Source organism: Eulemur rufifrons, chromosome 1, assembly GCF_041146395.1.
Source record: "Eulemur rufifrons isolate Redbay chromosome 1, OSU_ERuf_1, whole genome shotgun sequence".
NCBI classification, from domain to species: Eukaryota; Metazoa; Chordata; class Mammalia; order Primates; family Lemuridae; genus Eulemur; species Eulemur rufifrons.
The window spans coordinates 58,732,804-58,754,264 of NC_090983.1; the positions used below are offsets into that span (position 1 = coordinate 58,732,804).

A 21,461-nucleotide genomic window follows, 5' to 3' on the forward strand; every position below is an offset into this window, starting at 1 on the left:
ATGCTTAAGGCATTTTATTTATTTTTTTATTCTAATACTGATAGTTATTCACATTCTATCCCTTTATTACCCACAAACAGAAAGACAAATATGTTTTCATTTTTTTTCCACAAAGGGAAAAGTCAGATTAGGTCAAATGTATTGTTTCAAAAACCTAATACTGAAAAACTTGTTGTACTGGGTTATAGTCAATTGAAATGTTTTATTTAGTTTTAAAAATCCAACTCATATATAATATAAATAAAAGCATTTCACATATACCTCTGTTTTTCCTGAATTGTGTTTCATAAACTATATATACCATCATCATTTTCCTTATTAATTTTTAAACAAAACCCTTATGTATTTTATTTATTAACCACTCATGTTATATAAGATATGATCTTAAGAAATCACATTAAAATGTTATGCTAACCTTCAGAGATGTGGCTGTGACCGCTTTTAGGTGACATCTTGTCAAAAAATGCTTCCTCTCCTTTCTTGTCTGAATCTTTCACAGAATCCTCCAAATGGCTTCCAGGATGACTCTTAAATGTTGGTGAACACAAATTTCGCTCAATTTCCACCTCCTGTTAGAAGACATTAAAAGGATGTGTGTTAAAAGCTATCAGTGGGAAACAGATGTGGTTTTCAGGGGGGTTAGAAGGCAGGAGTAAGAGAGGGAAGGAATTTCTATCATAAGTGATATTTTCCAATATGCTTCGGGTAAAATTTTGATAACTTTGCCAAGAACTGCAAACCTATATCTGATGCTTAGTTTACTTTTCTGCCACTGGTTCCACTTCTGAATTAGCTTTTCTTTCCTTGTGCGTGTGTTTTTTCCCCCCGCTTTTAAAAGAGAGAGTAGAAATAAGGGTCACAACACAACATAATATATATTAATAGATGCAAGTCCTAGGCCTGGGAAATGTCGATGAGGGACTTTCAAAAAATAACAATATATCAACATTATATGCTAAAGACAGAAGGAAATGAGTTTTTTTAATGTCATGCTCTGCTCACCCTATAATGATAATTTTAGCAATTATAGAGCTCCCAAATTACAAAGCCATTCAACCACCATACAGTGAGTACAGTTTGTCAACTCATAAAGATTGTGAAATTACTTCATTAGATAGTAATTCAAAAGTGGAGAGAGAAAAGATTCCCAAAGAAAGGAAGTATAAAGCATATTTCAAATATAGGGAGCCTAGCATTCCTTTTTTTATAGATTAATCAAATAAAGCAAACCAACTTTAACAGACTAAATATTTTGAATAAAAAATTGTAAAAAGTAAGTAAATGAGCCCAGACAGCTTGAGAAGCAAAAGTGTAATTTAAAAAATATCAAGTGATAGGTTGAAAATATTTTCAACCGCTACTCATAAGTTTTAGATTTTTGTATAGGAAGGTATACAGTAGTCTCCCATTATCTGCAATTTTACTTTCTGCTGTTTCATTTACTTGCAGTCCAAAAATATGAAATGGAAAATTCCAGAAATAATTCATATGTTTTAAGTTGCATGTTGTTCTGAGTGTTGCTCCTTCCCACCTAGGACATGAAGCATCCCTTTGTCCAGCACATCAGGCTGCCCACACTACCCACCCGTGATTCACTTAGTGGATGTCTCAGTTATCAAATCTACTGTCATCGTATCACAGTGCTTGTGTTTCAGTCATCCTCATTTAACTTTTATTACAATATATTGCTACATTTATTCTATTTTATTATTAGTTATTGTTGTTAGTCTCTTATGGTGCCTAATTTATAAATTAAACTTTATTATAGGTATATAGGCATAGGAAAAAGCATAGTAAATATATGGGGCTAAGTAGTGTTGGGGGTTTTAGGCATCAACTGGGGATCTTAGAATGTATTGATTGCAGGTAACGGGGACTACTTTTTCTAATTTATACACACATTCATACACACATATATATAAATATGTATCATTATGTATATATAATTGTTGTGTATATGTATATATTCATTAATACATGTAGTGTGTATATATACATATATGTATATATAATTACTAGATATTCTTGGTATTTGTTTAATAATCTCATCTTTAAATACTCCCAAAATGTGTGATGTATACTATCTTCATTACTGTGACTGTTAGCTGAAACTAAAAACATTTATAGAACAAAACAGAGAAAAAGAAGTTTCCATTTTTTTCAGGGCATTGACTTTAACATTTGTGTTTCCAACTATTATTAAAAACCCAGAAGTTCATAACATGCAGTAATATTTCATGCTGCTAATACACACTGTCAGCCTTGCCCTGGCATGTGGGTATGCTCTCCTTAGCTAGTAAATGAGCATAGCATCCTCATCTCAGTTCACTGTGGTGCCCTCTCCCACCGTCATGGAAAGTCACTGCAAGGATACGGATGCAATCTGTTTTTATTTCAGCAATGTAATCCAACTACTAACACTGGCAAAAATAAAGTAAGATAAAGAGAAGATGCAGATGCCTAAAATGCTGTGATTATTGTTCAGAAAATTTATGTTTTGATAAATGGTGGAATATTAAACATGGTCCATGCACTCAGACTGATGACTTGAAAGATTAATCTCTGTTTTAGATACAAATGTGTAGATGTGATTTGGTGAAATTGCTTAAACAAATATTTCAACCAGTGATGACAGTAACATTGGCATTCTCAATTTGCAATTCACAGACATCAGGAGTGCATCATATATGAGGTTGTAATGGACATCACAGGCAATCCACATGTGAATGTAGTGGACCTATTTCTAAGCCTCCATCCGTAGATACAAGTCATTCTTCAGGGCTCTGGCAAGGGGTCCGGAGGGCCTGTGTAGAGATGTAAACAAGCTTCTTAGATGAGACTGAATTGAGCTGTCTCCAATCAAAGCAGTGATCTGCTTTAATCTCTCTTAATCTGTTTTATGCACTGTGCTTCTACGAAAGATTTACTTTGAGAAAAATCTACAGGCTTATGCAAATGTATAAAATACCAATTTAGAAGGAACAAATGGAGTGCTTGATAATGAGAAACTTGGATTCCATCCCTCCCTTGGCTACTAGTCAGCTGTGTGACCTTGACTGGGTCACTTGACATTTCTCAGACTAAGTTTTCTCATACGGTATGTGAAGAGATTTAGTCTTTCAACATCTAATGTTGAACAACTAGCCATTTATAGTGTAATTTTATTTGAAATAAAATAAAACAAAATAAAAAAATATTATTTGCCCTTTGTGGTTTCCAGTCTGGTGTGGGAGTAAAATAAAAGTAAAGCACAAAAGGCAGCATAAATATGCAACGGTCTACAGCCCAGAAAGGAGAGATATGCAAACTCTGGGTGTCCAAAATGGAGGAATTAGCCCAGCAAGGAAGTCATGTAAGGCTCCCCCGAGGAAAAGATCTTCAGGTGATATCTGAAGAATTAATGGGACTTAACTAGGTGAGGAACTTTCCAGGTGAGGACAACAACCTGAGCAAATGTCCTGCACTGCGAGGAAGCACAGGGGATAGAAATGTGGCTGGAGCAGGGAGCCCTGCAGGGGCAGGTAGAGAAAATGCATCCACAGTGATGTCACAGAGGGGAGGGGGTTTAAAATTAATGTAGGTAGAGATGATTTGTGTGCTCGGTAGTTTGAAGAGAAGAATGTTCTAGTCAGAAGTCCCTATTTTCCTTGTTAGGATGCAAAGTCTGATAAAAGTGTGAGGAGTATTTGAAGAGAATAAAGAAACTTCAATTTCAATGCTGTAAGAGATGGAGGAAGTGAGACGAGTAAACAGAGATGACCTTGGTTGTGTAGTACTGGGGCCCATTTGAGGTTGGTCACGTTAAATTTGCAGGGATACCAAAGTCACTGCTGAGTGACTTAGTCTGAGCATTTTCCACAGTATTAGTTCAGGCAATGAGAAAGCAGATAGCTGACTTCAGCCTGGGAGAGGTTTTATGAGGAAAAAAAGAAAAAGAAAATATGTGTTTCAGTGCAAGCTAAGGTGAGGGAGGGGAGAGGTGCAAGGGAATTTAGGTTACCAGTGAGAGAACTAAGAGAGTGATTGAAATGATACACCATGGAATGCAAGATGAATTGAAAGGGAAGAAAAAAGCAGGAGTAGATTGGAAGACAGAAAAAGGATCAACAGACTGGAGATCTTGGTGAGTTTAAAATATCCTTGTAATGTGAAGACTCGGCAAAGCATATTGGAATGACAGATGACTGAGATGTTTACTTTAGTTCTTAGGGAGTTGGACACTTACACTTGTTAGGGTCCAGTTGTGACCATAAAAATGAAAAATAAAGGAGAGTAGAGAAGAAAGTCATAAATACGAGGGAATCTAGGAACTTAGGGGCTATCACGGTGTCCCAGGATAATGGAAGGGCTTGGAAGGCAGAGAAAGGCTGTAAATGTAAGTATCAAAGGTAAGTGTCAACATCCCTGGTAAATAAGGGAAGCAACTGAAATTTAATAAATAACAGTGGTGATGGAGCAGCAAGGATACAAGAGACTGCACCTTACTGGAATAAACCTAAAACGAGCAGAGTTTTCAACAGGCAAGTAGGAGAGGAGTGGTCAGGAACAAAAGTGGAATCCAGGTAGGTGTGGAGGCATCAGGGACAGTAGTGTTTGTAGGAGAGAACCATGTTTCTGTTAAGCAAGAAGGTGGCATGGAGGAAGCATTTGGAGAAGAGGTTGCAAGTAACAGAAGAGGTTGCTGATTATGGAGAGGCAGTTCCAGAGGCACTGGTGGAAGCTTTGGCTTAAATAGCATGGAACTAAATAACATCTCTCAATGATGTCTACAATCTTTTCTAGTTTTAAGTCATCTGCAAACCAGGAAAGCAATGAAAAATATGGGAAAGTTAAAAGAGAATAAGGTAATTTTTCTTTGTTATTTATATACATTTTTTTCTTTAACATAATGTATAATTATAATCTTAGAAGATAAAATAGATGTTTTTAAGATGTGAGAATGCAAAATGCCAGTCTTTAATACAACCAAATGTTTATTTCACAAGAGACATGGAGCTGTAGGATCATTTGAAATTGTCAGAACACCTTACTAAGCATTTCCAAGGAAAGTGGGTTGCCTTATTGCTTTATATATTTTTCCTCTCGGTGGGGGACCATGAGTGAAGAGGTCACCAGAAAAAAAAAAAATAAGATGTGCATGGACTGATAAAAATAAAATGTTTGGATTTTTCTATATTTAAAATGCTGAGCTAGCTTATATATACTCTGAGACTCTAAAAGTTCTTGCCTTTAGAGAAATAAAAATATTGAAATAAACATAAAGAAGTTTTATACAGAAATGAAGAGAAGGAAAGAAATAAAGGAAAATTATCAAAGTATAAAAGACAAGAAACCTCATATGAATTCTGCTGTATTACTGTCTCATCTTGTATTAACAAATCCTCTTGCTCACTCATGCCTTTGGAATTTTATCATCCCTTTTCAGAACCCCTTTCCTGGAAGTCTTCACCGCCCCCCACTGTGTATTAAAAGTATTTCTTCCCTCATAAGCTAACTCAATGACACCTCCTCTCTGAAGGCCCTTCATCCAATACATTCTAAACTCATATTTCATTCATTCAAAATATTTTTGAATAATTAATATATTGCAAGAACTGTTCTGGGCACCATGCATACAAACATGATTACGACGCAGGTCGAGTCCTCTAGGAGCTCATAGTCCAGTGTCAGGAAAAGATACATCGAGTGAGTATTATAACATAAAAAGGAGTGTGTAATAATACAAAAAGGAAATACAGGCATCCTGGGAACACAGGGGGAGGATTCTTGGAAGGTGTGGCTAGAGAAAGCTTCCTGAACAAGGCTATCTTAGAGCTGTATCAGAGGCAGCAGCTGAATTCAATTCTGTAGGTAACAAGAATCTTTGAAAATGAATTAAATAGGAATGACAGGGTTAGACTTGTGCGGGCAGTCCCTGGGTTACAGAAGACCAGACTTACAGCATTCCATACTAATGAACGGGCTCCCAAGTCTCCCCATAAGGATAATTTATAGTTAAGTAATTAAATTAATTCGGGAACTAGTTTCTTCCACGTAAACAGAGCCACATGGCGCAAGTGGTTGATTGGTGCAGCATCTTTAGACTAGTGGCCAGTCTCACTGTTTATATGATCACATACGCCCAGCATCACTTCCATCTTAACTTTTTTATTCACTTTTGTGAGCCTGTGCTTACCCTGCTGGCCATGCCTCCAAAGTGAAAGTTCACTGCAAGTCCAGCTGATTCTGCAGCCAACAGAAAGGTGATAATAATGGAAGCAAAAGTAGGAATAACTAAGTGTTCTGAGAAAGGCCAGATGCCATCATTCATTGGGAAAATGTTAGGCTTCAGTTGCTCGACTGTCAGAACAATTACAGAGTGAGAATAATGGAACATGTGAAAGAAAGGCAGTTCTCCAATGAAAGCATCAATTATTACTAAGCAGCGTAATGTATTAATTATTTAAATGGAAAGGTTATTATTGATTTGGTCAGAAGATCAAAATAAGCCTAACATCCCTATTATCCTATTGTTGATGCAACATTGGGTGAGTGTTAACCCTTAATATTCGTTTTTGAAATTTCTCCTATCTCCTCTCTAAACATTTTGTATGAGTTTGTTTTTATGTTCTGTTTGCTCGAATTAAAAGAAAGAGCATAAGAATTTCTATAACTTATTACGGTACAAGCATTACACTGTATTATTACCACGTATGAACCATTATAGTATTATTATTTTACCATATAGGTGCTATTCATCAGGGATCCAAGTTACACACAAATCGGACCTAAAAACATTTTCAGGAACGTATGTCATCCATAACCCTGGGACTGCCTGTACTTTAGATGAATATATCTGTCAGCTGTGTGAATAACAGATAACAAAAGATACTCCTCCCAGTATCTGCTGGGGTGGGAGATTGGTTCTAGGACTGCCTGCTGATATCAAAGCCTGCACATACTCAAGTCCGACAGCGGGCCCTGTGGAACCTGCAGACAGGAGAAGCCTGCTCTCTGTATACGCGGGTTTCACATCCTGTGAATACTGTTATCTTCTACTGGTGTCTGGTTGAGGATGCCCAATACACCCATACAGGGGGCTGACTGTAGTTATTGGAAAAAATGTCACATATAAGTGGAGCTCTGAAGTTCAAACCAGTGTTGTTCAAGGGTCAACTGTAATGGGATAAGATGGCAACATCCTATATAGTAAGTGTAGAAAGGAGTTTATCAAAATTTCCAATTGAGGGATAGAAAAAGCCTATACTAGTATAGTGAGAAGGGTAGTAGAGAGAAGAGAACACATTGAAAAATGTTTAAGCATAAAATTAGTAATTGTTAGAATAAAGGTAGTGGGGAAGTAGAAGTCAGGCATAACTTTTAGATATTGTAATTTAATGGCTCTACGAAGTTGATAAAAGGACCAATCTCTTTCCCAAGCTAATTGGTGCCTCAGCGAAGTGAAGGAAGGCCAATCTTGGGTTCACTTCTGGACCCACCACAAAAAGTGAGGTGATCTAGGATAAAGCCTGGGGGAAACAGCATATGCCACACCCTGAGTTTTGAGGGCAACACTCCTTTGGATGGAAGCCACAAGGGACTCACACAAACATATACTTCTTTGTCCCTCCCAATATACAATTCATACATAACAGTGAAACAATTTTTTTCCGAGAAAATATTGATCCAGAACAACAGAGTTATCTGGCTTTAAAAACCATCCCCAGGTTCTTTTTTGAGGGGCAGAGGTGAATTAGGTTTTCACATGGTGAATTTGAGTTTTCCAAGAGACATTCTGGTGAAGATGTCCAGGAGGCAGCTAGATACAGAAACACAAAGAAGTCTGTGCTGGAGTAAAGATTTAGGACTCATTAGCAAGAAGATGGTAGTTACAATAGGAAGAATCGACTTAAATGACCCACTTAGAGTATGTAGAATACATGCAGACAGCTGTCCAAAAACTTCACTGGTATTTAAAGGACAAAGGAAGATTAGGTGGTGAGGGCAGGTGTGGAAAAGCAGAAGTTCAACCACTACCAGTCCACACATAGCCTTTGTGTCAACTGGAAAGAAGTGCCTCCTTCTAAAGACATTTGTTGGAAAGTTGTCGCGATCACTAGAACATGTTACTGCCATCTGCTGGAAAACCATCATCACAAATATACAACTGTGCCTGATTTCTGACGGGCGTCCCTTTCGCTTAGATGTGTGCCCTTGAGTAGTCGCCAACCTGCACAACTACATGCGGCTTCCAAAGGCAGCCAGGGAAGAGTGTAAAATCGTGGACACTGAGGAAGTAGGGCATTTCAAATGCAGCAGGGAGTTTAGGAAAACAAATAAGCAATGAAAAATACCCCCAGATTTGGGCAATTAGGAGCTAACCTAGGTAAAAAACCAAAACAAAACAAAACTGTTTTTATAGAAGAGAGTTGGCTTAGAAAGGACAATGAGGAAAAAGAGATGGAGATATAAAATAAATTCCTATCCTGAGGAATTTAATTAGCAATAACAACAATAGGTGGAAAGATAATAAACATTATATATCAGGCACAGTTTTAAGCACTTTGCATGTATTATCCTCGTGGAATCATTTCAACCCTATGGAAAGGTGCTATTCTCACCATTTTCTAGACAATGAAACTGAGGCTTATAGCAGGAAATGGGGTCAAAGGCACAGACACAGAAGGAGAGGGTATAGGTGCAGAGATGTAGACGGGTAGGGGCTTGTGGGGAGGTCACTGCTGCCAGCTCCCATGGCTTTTCCCATCTTTGAAGGGAGATCATGATGAGTTATGTGAAGAGAAGCAGAGGGTAGTTTTGCCTGAAGACTGAGTTTGGATATAGAAGGCTAGAGTTTCATGTGAAGCTCTTCCATTTAATGGAAAAGTTACCGTGAATAACTTTATAATATCCTGAGCCTCAGGTTTCTCATCAGAAAAATAAAGATATTAATAGCTAATGTCTATCCTGCCTATATTTACAGTACTTTTATAAGGACTGCTGCAAAGTGACAACAGTATTGTCATCCCATGTGCTTATATGCAATGTCATCTTCCACTCCCCCTAACAAGAAGTAAGGTCTATTTTCCTCCTTGAATCAGGGTAGATTTTGTGACAACTCTTCCCAGGGCATACAGCAAAAATGATGCTTTCCAAGCCCTGCCAGTCTTGGCTTAGCCCCTCTCTGGCCTGGCAGATTTTGCTTTCTGCTTCTTGGAAGCCAGGTCCCATGTAAGAAATGTGCTTATACCTGACAGTACTATGGAGTGAGAATCCCGGGCCACGTGGAAATGCCCTGGAAAATGAGATGCCAGAGAGAGAGAGAGAGAGAGAGAGCGAGAGCACGCACACAAGGAGCACCAGGTAGCTAGCTATGCGAATGAAGAAGCCTTGCACCTTCACCCAGTCTCTCAGGATGCCAACTTTTGGGAGAGTCCTTCTCAGAAGCCATCACCATGCTTTGAGAAGCTCAAGCCACTGGGAGGTATCATTTGAGGGTGCTTCATTCCACAGTCCCAAATGAGGTTCCAGGCGACAGAAGCATCAACTGCCTGTAGTATGTGTGAGACATCTGGGATGTTCAGTCTTATAGAGTCTTCATATGACCATAACCTTAGCTCACATGAGATGGAAACATAATGAGAGATTCTAAGACTCCTCGGCTGAGTCAAGTCAACCCACAGAACCATGAGAGAGAAAAATCAATTTTTTTTTTATGTTGCCACTGCCCTCTAGCCAGGGCAACAGAGTGAGACTCTGTCTCAAACAAAACAAAACAAAACAAATTTTATTAATTCACCAAATTTTGTTTGTTATGTAGCAATAAATAACAAGAAAATATTATCCTCATGCCCTGTACCTCCTGTTGTTCAGCTTCTGTGACTCTCATTTTTCTACTCAGAAATAAGAAAACTGGAGAGAAATACTCCTTAAAGAAATCATAAAGGCCAGCATTTCTTGTATATCACTTTGTGCCAAGTTCTCTACTCTACATGTATACTTTTTTTTTTTTGACACGGAGTCTCGCTCTGTTGCCCTGGCTAGAGTGCCATGGCGTCAGCCTAGCTCACAGCAACCTCAAACTCCTGGGCTTAAGCGATCCTACTGCCTCAGCCTCCTGAGTAGCTGGGACTACAGGCATGCGCCACCATGCCCGACTAATTTTTTTCTATATATATTTTTAGTCGGCCAGATAATTTCTTTCTATTTTTTTTTTTTTTTTTTTTTTTAGTAAAGACGGGGTCTCTCTCTTGCCCAGGCTGGTCTCAAACTCCTGACCTCGAGCGATCCACCCGCCTCGGCCTCTCAGAGTGTTAGGATTAAAGGTGTGAGCCACCGTGCCTGGCCTACATGTATACTTTTTATTTAATACATTTAACACTAGTAAGGAGGTGGTTACCATTTATTTTACAGTGAGGAAACTAAGGTTAGAGAGCTTAAGGAACTTAAGTAACTTTCCCACTGCCACATACTTCGACAGTGATAGATCTATTTTGGTCTGATTTTCAGCTGACATTTTTCAGCTGACTGCTATATCATCCTTTCTCCCTAGTGTGATGTATTTATTAATTCCAGAAACTAAAATAATGCAGGTTAGAATGGAACAACAGGTACAACATCAACTCCTTACCAGCTATGTATCTTATTCCCCTTATACTTCTCCTAGCATTATGCCTTATACATGGCAGGCACTTAATAAACATTGAGCTGAATTTTCAAAGTCTCATAACATTTTTTAATCACATAGTATCCTGGAACGGAAGCAAGAAAAACAGGCAAACACAATAATTAGATGGAGAAATCATAGTGATTGTCACAACATTATCAAATTCTATTGCATGTATCACTCTAGAAGGGTCAAAGAAACCATGTGGCTTTCTGCCTCATTTAACCAGCTTGAAAAAGGATTTAGAACACAGGTTTTAGCAGCTAACTGGGCTTCCTGATTTCCTAGTGACTTCTTAGTAACTTGGCATTTAGAACCTTTTAACATGGTTCCACCGGGTCTCAGCGGCTTGTCCCGGGCCATCCCTCTGCTATTCTCAAAGGCACAGCACTTGGTGTCTCCTGACTCATCTCTGCACTTCTCTACCTGTATTTGCACATTCATACTTTCTGCTTCTCCACCTATATTGTCTAAAGAACACTCTTCTCTGTGTCCCCGCCTGTCATCTTTTTTCTGTTAAATTCTAACTGTTCTTTCACATGAGGTCCCAGTGCCACTTGCTTCAAGAATCTTTCCCCAAATGCCCCAGCTAAAAACAATCACTCCCATATCAGAGTTCCTCCAATATTTAATAGCTCTTTCATTCTGTTTTGCACCCTAGTCATTTTCAACACATCTTGTTTCTGCCATTACACTGGCAGATCATTACAAACATGCTTTATTCATTTTTATAGCCACATAGAATCTAACACACTGCTTTCCTTGAACTTGCGAGTACTTACAAAATGTTTGTTGAATGGACTTGAATAGTTTGTGAATTTTATATTCACTAAAGCATTCAGAGGAAAATGCAATCTAGAAAGTCCAAAGATGGTGAAGATATGTCTTACAGAGTGAAAGGGCAGATATGAAGAAAATAGACTAAGTCCCTCAGGGAGCAGAGGAAAAACAAAATTTATATCTCTATAAATGATGAACCCAAACTTTATTGCCAATACTTTTAAAATGTACTTTTAGATAAAATTCAGCACCTAAAGTTTTCTAAAAATCCACTATACATGAGAGAAACAATAGGAGTATGAGTTATTGTCGATGAGCAGGAAGATATATATTACCTTCTGGAATACTATAAAACAATTCCCTTTTTTTAATGGATTATGTTCTCATAATATTTCTATTACTCCTTCCAGAATGGGTTTAAATATTAAATAACAAGGCAGGTATGGCCCTCATGCCTGTAATCCTAGCACTTTGGGAGGCCAAGACAGAAGGATGGCTTGAGTCCAGGAGTTGAAGACCAGTCTGAGCAAGAGAGAGACCTGACTCTACAAAAAATAGAAAAATTAGCCTGGCAGGATGGCATAAAATATAGGCATAAAATCAGCATCATCCTCGTCGCTCTTGTAGGATTTCTTTGTCCAAGTTCTACAGACTCCTGTTTTAATCTTGTTCACTCAGACAGCACATCTATCCCCATTAGTTAATTCATTTCACTCATTACTGTTATGGGCTGAATTGTGTGTCCCACCCCCCAAATTACTAACTCTCAGTACCTGAGAATGCAACTATATTTGTAGATAGGGCCCTTAAAGGGGTGATTCAGTTAAAGTGAGGCCACTAGAGTGGCCTGTTTGATTTCCTTATAGGAAGAATAAGTCTGACTGGGGCCCTTATAAGAAGTTAGGACACACAAAGAGACACCAGGGACACACGTGCACAGAGGAACACCCATGAGAAGGCACAGCAAGAGGGCTGCCATCTGCAAGGCACAGAGTGATGCCTAGAACAGATTCTTTCCTTGTGGCTCTCAGAAAAAACAACCCTACTGGTACCTTGATCTTTGATGCCCAGCCTCCAGAACTGTGAGAAAATAAATAAATTCTTATGGCTTAAGCCACCCAGTCTGTGACATTTTGTTATGGCAGCCCTAGCCCTATAACTAATACTTTATACTTAGACTTAGAGGAATAAAACTATAACTGGTCATTGAACATATCTATTAAAATAAGTTCCTTAGTAGCTTTAAAAATAATAGATTTATTTCACTAGTTGTATCTCTATAGTCAGAGAATTCCTTAATAGCTCTGAACCACTCTATTGGATGAAGTAAACATAGCAGCTGTCAAAATAGTTGTGTACTCAGTAATGTTTAGTTTTTGAATGCATATTTACCTCTGTACATTTACTCTGCTTTGGGTGTAAAGCTCTCCTGTGATACCAGGTAGGCAGGCCCTAGATCCCGAGACAAGCCACACGCAAAGTTTCCAGGGCTATCTTATAATCCCCTGATCAAAGTGAGATACACCTTGAAATGATGAATTCTTCAGGTATATTCTCACCACAACTCTGCTTGCATTCTGGTCAATTTTATTAAATTCTAACAGATTTTTAGGTGCCCAGGAGAAATGAATGCAAGCCCTATCTGGCCCTTGACAAGCCAGCACAAATGAAGGCACAAAGTTCCACAGAATTCCCCGGCACAAAGACCTAAAGCAAAAAACTGTGAACTATGAACATGTACATTGACCTTCAAGTTCATTCTCTCTATATTTTATGTTGTTAAATGTTATACATATGATTTCTTTTCATTTAATTCTAAATTCACCACTTATGATCATTCTGTACCTTGACTTTAGTTCTATGATGATATAAAGAGATCCTAATATTCGATCACTCTGGCATATTGTCCCTGAGATATACACTAAACTTCTTTCCAACATCAGTCTTTAAAATTTCTGAAATGGATGCTGAGGTCCTCAAGAGCAAGGCTCAGTCTCCTCTGTCTTGCACCTTTTCCTCTTAGGAGTGGAGAAAGCATGCACTAAGAAATGTTCCCCAAATAAAAGTCTTTTGAATATCTGTAGATTGTTAAATGTGATGAACCTGTTTGTCCATACAGTATTATCAATGTGAGACATACACTATGACCTTGATAGATGTACTCATTCAAAAAAGGAGCCTTTCACTCACAAATACAGTGAGTGTGCAGCCATGCGGCTCCATTCCTCAGTCACAGGGGATTCAGCTCTCCCAGGAGGCAGAATCAGGTCCCCCAGATGACGCCATCAGGAGCCTTTGCTCTGCCAGAGCAGCCAGGTTGCCTGGACATCCACAGGAACACTGTCACACATTCTTCTTCTGGGACAGGGAACAGTGTCACTACTAATGATGGGGAGGTCTTCAACCTTTCCAGCACCTGTTATTTCTCTGCAGGATGAGCTTTTTCATCCTTCTTTCTCCTAGAATGTGAAAATGACTAGAAAACAATTGCCACACATTCACCTTCTGGGTGTAAAAGCTTGCACCATGCCCTATATGGTTAATTAGATATTATAATTCCCATTTTATAGGTGGAGGAAAATAAGCACAGAGAAGCTACAATTCTAGTCCTGGTTCCTACTCCACTTTTGGTTGGGTCTAATATTAAAACTCATATGTCCCAACATGTTAAAGAAAAATATTCTGCCTATATGTGTGCACCATTATTTAATATTCTCAGAAGAAAGACTTCAGGAAAAGGAAAAGCTGATTCAGGATTGTGAGTATGCTACCTAATTTCTTTAGATTAATTGATCTCATTTAGAAGCTGGGCATGTACATGATTATTTTGCTATTTGCTACTGATCTAACAGAAAGAATGCTGTGAAATTGGAAAAGGTACGTTTCTAAGTTCACTGAGGTTCTGCCACGTGCAAAAACACAACATGCTGCTATTTGAGCTTTCAGCGGCAGAGCACCTCTTGCCATGTTCATTTGACTTGCTGTGTGCCTAAGAAAACTTGTGGCATTTTATGCTCAAAAAGTACTGAACACAAATTCCCCATGAGATGCAGATTTTAATGCCATGTAACCTTATTTTCATTCTGTCATCACATTTAGGCAGTTAATTTTCCATATAAAGCAGAAATACTGCCTTCTTTCCCTTCTCAGTCAAGAATAAAATTCTGCGACTTGCCGCAGTCACTCTCATTTTCTTAAATAGGACCCTAAAGTATTTTATGATTATCTTTATTAGTTGGAGACTATATCCAATCTTACAAGAATTCTAATGAAAAGAAAGCTTCTATTAAGATATTTTAACTAGTTTCAATTGACCATATTACTGGCAATGGAAAAATCCCTAATGGCTAAACCTTTTAAAGCTAATCTACTTTAACACATTTTAAAACTGATGTGCCATTTGAGATTTAGGTGTTAGTATGCAAAGTGTTTTATTTTTCTCTTCTTACATCTATTTTTTTTATTTCATTTCCTTTAACTTTTTGAAAATGAGATAACCCAGTGCTATTCCCTAGAGTTGCATGAATAAGGTAAAAACAAATTTCTGTATTCAAAACTATCATACTAAAAATATGCAAAAGGATGAAGGGAAAATATGAATATTTGTGTGGATAGTGATCTAATGATGCTTATACTGAAAGGATTATGTCTATGTGAAGAGCATAAAGTTTATGCGAGATAAAAAATTCACATATGTGGGTTGAGTTGGGATGACAAGTTGGAAAGTGATTGGAAGTTAGTCAGATTTAGGTTTAAATCTCAACTTCACCATTTCCTGGCTTAGTGAACATGACACAGTTATTTAATCTCTATTGGCTCCTATTGCCTCACCTGTAAATCATGATAATATTGCTCTCTTTTGGTGAATACTAAATACCACATTTGATAGAGTAGATATTCAATACTGGATAGCTACCCTGTGGATATTTCAATACACAATTACAGCAATCAATGAAATGATAAGAAGGAATCATAGTTTTCCAAATTCAAAGAAACGCTTCTGAGATTTCTTGAATAGTGTATTAGATTTCTGGTTGGCAACTTTCTTCTAGACACTAAATTGAATATTTGGGCAAAATATGAATCTCATAGGGTATGGATATTTATATTTATGGGCTAATTATGCCATGCTGTGATTTTGTTAAAATAAGAGCCTGAGATATATGATCTTATAAAGCTTCTGGCTGTCCATGTTTCATAGAAGTCAGACCCTTCTAATTATCAAAAAAGATAGACTTTTATCTTCTCTCATCTCTGATGAGCTATGGGGGCTTGGATATATCATAAATTCCCTATAACTCTTTTTCTTTACCATAAATTAGGGTAATGATAATTCAGACCTACAGTAGTGATAATTAGAATAATTATTTAAAACAATACTCATACAATGACTTAAATTCCATGGAGGCTGCGTGCTATCATTCAAAGTTAGAAATGTTCTGAATCAAGAGGTAGAAATACTGAGACTTGTGAAGGTATTACACACTCTAATATAGTTTTCTCTGTTTGTAGGTGACATAACACTCAATGCCAGGGAGGAACAGATGGCAAAGAGAGCTTGTTCAAGCCCTTCCCTCCTTGGGGACCGCGCTTTCTGCTAGAAATAACAATGTGGAGCTCTAGAAAGCCAGATACAGCCCCCAAGAGAAGAAGTTCATTGGGTGGCACTGAAGAATTGCAGAAAAGGCCTCATCTTTTCTAAAGCTTTTCCTGAGAGAGTTCCCGTTTTTACATTATTAGACTACAGACGGTCAAAAAATACTGACGAAATCAGTCCCACTGTGACTGAGGTAAAATCTTTTAAAGGTTCAGTGAAAAGTGGAAGTAGTAGCACTCTGTGGTATCTCATCTTTAGAAACTCACTTTATAAATCCCCATGAACAACATAACAGCTATTTTAAATATAGTAGCACAGAAGGGGAGCCTCTAAGTGGATTATCCATATAACATCTTTATGATGCTGAAAGGGAGAATGAGGGCTCTTATAGGCCAATTAGATCAGCGCTTTGCATGCGTGACAGACTGATGTTTAACATTTGCTGCAAAGAGGGAGAGAGGCAGAAACAAAATCGTCCTATAAATAAACTGCTGAACTTTAGCATGTGCCATATTAAGAAAATTTCAATCTTTTTAACTCTGAAACTGTGTGCTTTGAATTGTTAATTATTTCTTCAGCCTTTGAAACAATTGTGGACATCATGCATAATCTATTTATTCATTTAGCTGACATTGTTGAACACCTGTCAAATGCCAGAAACTTTCAAATTTCTTTGAAATTTCGGTATTTGACGAAGATGAACAATCAAGAGCTTGTCCTTCAAAAGCTCACAGTCTGGTACTTGTATTTATAGGCTAGCGAGGTGGTTCTCAGAGGCTAGTGACCCATGAGATCGTATTCAAGTGCTAAACTTTGCAAGTGAGTCACACATACTCTCTTTGCCCTGTTTCATGATGATTCCTATAGAATTTTATTCTTGTTTGCATTTCAAAGCATTATCTTAATTGAGAAAGGGATGCAAATCTAACTACTGCAACAGAAAACCACGAGTTTTCTCAAAACGTATTGTTCCTGTGGCTGTCATCTATAACATGCATTTAGAAATTAGGTCACGGAGACTAATCAGTTTCACGTGAAAAAGTTGCAGCAGTCATTTGTCAGTGGGCATTTAGCTACCAAAACTGGCTATTATTTAAGAATTTACATTTGCAAAATGGAGAGCACTTAAGTTAAATTGAAGAGGGTGAATTTCACAACTAAAATTCTGTGAAGACAATTAGATTTACCTTTCAATACTGTTTCAGTCCATGAACATGAGGAAACTAAAAAAGGGAGATGAATAGGTGACTATCTTCAACTCAATCAAGTATAAGTCCAATGCAAAGAAATTGCATCTGCTTTCTCCCTCAATTCTCACCACCAGACAGAGTGGGACAGGCAAACATTATTATTATTATTTTTTGTCTTCCAAATCTATGCACTTGCATCTATGGTCCTTATTTTGCTCCTTTTCTACAGATCAAGAAGAATACTCCTTTCTTATTCTCTCATTTAGTACTGTGATTCCCCCATTCCCTGCCGCGGTTCTCATCTCTGGCCCTTGCTGCTGTCCTACCCTGCACTAATTAAATTTTGAATTCCTCCGTGTAAGGCTGGGGTTTAAGTGCTTTTTGAAACTTTCCCAAGTGATTCCAATGTGCAGCTAGGGTGAAAACATTGTTCTCTTTTCTTCTTGGGCACCTTACTCTACAGTTATCCACTGTCTCTAATGTTCCTTGTCAGAAAAATTATCCAAAACTAGGAAATAAGACAAAAAGGAGGGTGACACATCTTTTCAATATCATATGGGAGCTAAAGCCACATAAGGATTATCTTGGGGACTGTGTTCTTCATTCACTTCATATGTTTATTATTGATCAAAAGTGCAAAGTCCAAGGCTTAGTAAAGGCGCAGCTTCATGTGTAGATTTTTGTGCAGCGGAGATGCAAATGATTTATGACTGGTAGAACTGATAAACCCAGTGATTTATGGCTTGTTGGACATTAACAAGTTTTATGTCTAGCCCAGTAATCTTATCCTAACATATCTTTGTTAAATTGACTGTAAATATCTTACCTTCTCAGATGCTACAGGAGCAGGTCATAATATCCCTCATTAATTAATGAGCTAAATAAAATCTTTGACTTTGAGAGATATGATTTTATCTTTTTAAATACTATATTTTAAATACTTTTAACAACTTCTCAGTTTCTGGATTCTTCCCAAAGAACATTCCAAGATGCCAATGTTTATCCAATGTGCAAAATAAGAAAAAAAAAATCCCCCTCCTCATTTGTTTTAGGAGCTTTCTACCTTCCTTCTCCTTTTCAAAAACACTTAAAAGAATTGTCTACTGTCACTGGCTCCACTTCATCACTCTCATTTGCTGCTCAACCCATCTCAACCCAGCTTCTGCTTCCACTGAATCACCCACATTGATCTTGCCATGGCGACAATCTCATCAATATACTCCTTGCTGCTTAAATCAATGAACATATCTCAGTCTTCAACTCATATAACACTCTAGGCTCTTCCTCCCCTTGAAATTGTCTCTTTCCCTGGGCTTCTATGACAATGCACTCTCCTGGTTTCCTTCCTATCTTTCTGAAAATTATTTGGCTTTGTTGTTCTTCTCTCTTAGTTCTCTTGTCTCTCTCTATACACATTTTCTAGGTTATCTCATCTTTCATCTACATATTTATAACACCAATTTTTCTTTGTGATGCTATAATAGAATACCTGAGGCTAAGTAATTTATAAAGATCAGAAATTGATTTACCACAGTTCTGGAAGCTGGGGAGTCCAAGATCAAGGTGCTGGCAGGTTCGGTGTCTAATGAGGGTCTGGTCTCTGCTTCCAAGATGGTACCTTGAATGCTGCATCCTCCAGAGGGGAGGAATGCTGTGTACTCACATAGCAGAAGGCAGAAGGGTAAAAAGGAGCCAAATTCTCTCCATAAAGCTCCTTTATAATATCATTAATCTATTCACGAGGGTTGACCTTCATGATTTAAACATCTTCCAAAAGGCCCTACCTCTCAAAACTGTTGAACTGGGGATTAAATTTCTACATGTATTTTTGGAGTTGAAAAAAACTCAAACTGTATAATCTCCTGAATATATCTTTAAGCCAGACATTGACTTCTAAATTTTATGTCCACATGGGATAGAATGTTAAGTGGGTTTTTTTCTGTTGTCTCAGAATTTTAGACAGAATCCCAATACTGAGAACAAAAGGTATAAAAGAGAACACATCATATAGAAAAGTACATCATTTATGCAAAACTTGCTAAAGAGTAACAGAAAATATTGGCCAAAACTTAACTCATGACATAACTAGAGTGAAATGAAAAAAAAAAAAAAAAAAAGCAGATTTTTAATGATAAAATATTAGAAGGCCAGAATTCTTTGGGGAGGTTTTCTGGAGTATTGTATTGCAAAACCACTTACGTGAGGAGTAGATGGGTGTTTCTGTCATCACCTTAAGCTGTATGAGAAAGTCTACAATAGAATCAGCTCAGCTGGATGTGGGCTAGACTGCAGAAGACCACAGTCCCATGTGGTGCTAAGGCACAAGAACAGAGTTTTGGGAGATTTGGGAAGAAGCTGACATTATCACCTTGGATTTATGAAGCATAGGAGCTGGTGAGTTAGCCTTGCTTGAAGAATTTTGAAGGTAGGAGTTTTTATAGTGGGTACAAGCTTGAGATTCTCTGAAGATTTTTCCTGTGCATAAAAAGAAGGTTGCATCTGAGTCATCTTTAAATGGACCCTGTCCTAAAGGGCTTTCTGCAAGCAGTAATGTGATTCATGGAAAAAGAGGGTGAAATAAAAAACCTGATGTAGAATCTTATATGTATATACACTGTGCGTGTATATGGGAGTCGGGGAAGGGGAGTCATAGTTGGCCAGGCAGAGATTTCAATGTCAGTATTAGGGAATAAAAAAGAGCAAGATGTCCAATTACCCTTTAAAACAAAGAGTCAGAATTTAGCCATCTTCCATGCCCAGAGATAACTAACATCAGACTACAACATTATCAATCAAGTAATAACTTTTATGCTCCTTACCATTCTTCAGCCTTCCTCAATTGGAACCCAAATCATGTCCAGGTGAATTCTCACATATCCTTCAATGGGTGAATGGTTAACTGGCACATCTACACCAAGGAATATTATATAGCAATAAAAAAGAATGAACTATACATATAATCAACTACTTGGATGGATCACCAACTGAATGAAAAAAGCCAATTCTAAAAGTTTACATACCATATGATTTCACATATTGTATGGTTCCATTGATAGAACATTCTTAAAATGAAAAAAGTATAGAAATGGAAAATAGATTAATAGTAGCTAACATTAAAGAAATAGTGGTGCTAGCATAGAAGTGGTGTGACTATGAAAGAGAATAGGAAGAATTTATGGAGTGATGGAAATATGGACCTTGATTGTATCAATGTGAACATTCTGGTTGTAATATTGTACTATAGTTTTGTAAGATGTTATCATTGGGGGAAACTGAGTAAAGGGTGCATGGAATCTCTATTATTTCTTACAACTCTGTGAATCTATAATTATCTCAAAATAAAAAGTTGAATTAAAAAACAAGCTTACTAATTCATTTAGAAATTTATCACATTTTACTATTCAATACATTAATTCAACTCAATTCATATATCAATTTAGTAGAAAAGCAAGTTTGTTTAAGAACTTAGTTTTACTTTTAGTAAACATTTATCAAATTCAGTGATGATTTGATCATCCGGACTAGTAGCTCATATGAGCTAAAAGGTATGTACAGAATAAGGATAATTGAACATTATTGCACATAGATATTGTGAATGATCAAGAAAGTAAATCACAAGAAGCTTTGGTGAAATAAATCCATCATGACTATGGCCATGGGTCAACTGATTTCATTCATGCATATATCTAATACTTCTAACAATGGCAAAAGGCAAAGATCAAACATAACTCAATTTCATGTGGGAAGAAATAAAAAAAGCAAACAACAACAACAACAAACTAAAAAAGCACAACACTTACCCAGAGTTTACTTATTTGACAAATACCACTATCAAGAAATTAGAAAGACACACACACAAACAAGTTAATGTTCCTAGGAAGCAAAGAAATGTCACTAAATTCATACAATAAAACACAATCATTCAGTTCAGGTCATTATTAATTAGTTTTACTTTAGAAGAAAATTTAATTTAAATATCTTGGTTATTTGATGTGTTAGAAGTGGAATATAAGAATGTTTGAGTGCATGTATATGTAAATCAAGAATATTCTACAGGAATAGGATTATTTTGGGGCATGGGATCAAACTGTTACAAAGGGTTGGTAGAAGTGCTAAAAGGAATTTAAAATTTTTATTCTATATACATTGGTATTTTTGAACTTTTTACCAGAATGCATTTCTTTTTGTACTTATTTTAAAAAGAACAAAATGGAAAAATAAAACGTAAAAAATACTCAGATAAATTGTG

The 21,461-nt window shown here is 37.2% G+C and overlaps 1 protein-coding gene across 1 annotated transcript in view; it reads right to left on the reverse strand.

Annotated features, from left to right (window-relative positions):
- Positions 1-21,461, reverse strand: part of XIRP2 (xin actin binding repeat containing 2) — a 265,641-nt gene that overhangs the window by 107,315 nt on the left and 136,865 nt on the right. The window contains exon 2 of the mRNA XM_069471791.1: positions 416-569. Within this exon, the coding sequence (XP_069327892.1) occupies positions 416-569 (154 nt within the window). The remainder of the gene's footprint in view (positions 1-415; positions 570-21,461) is intronic.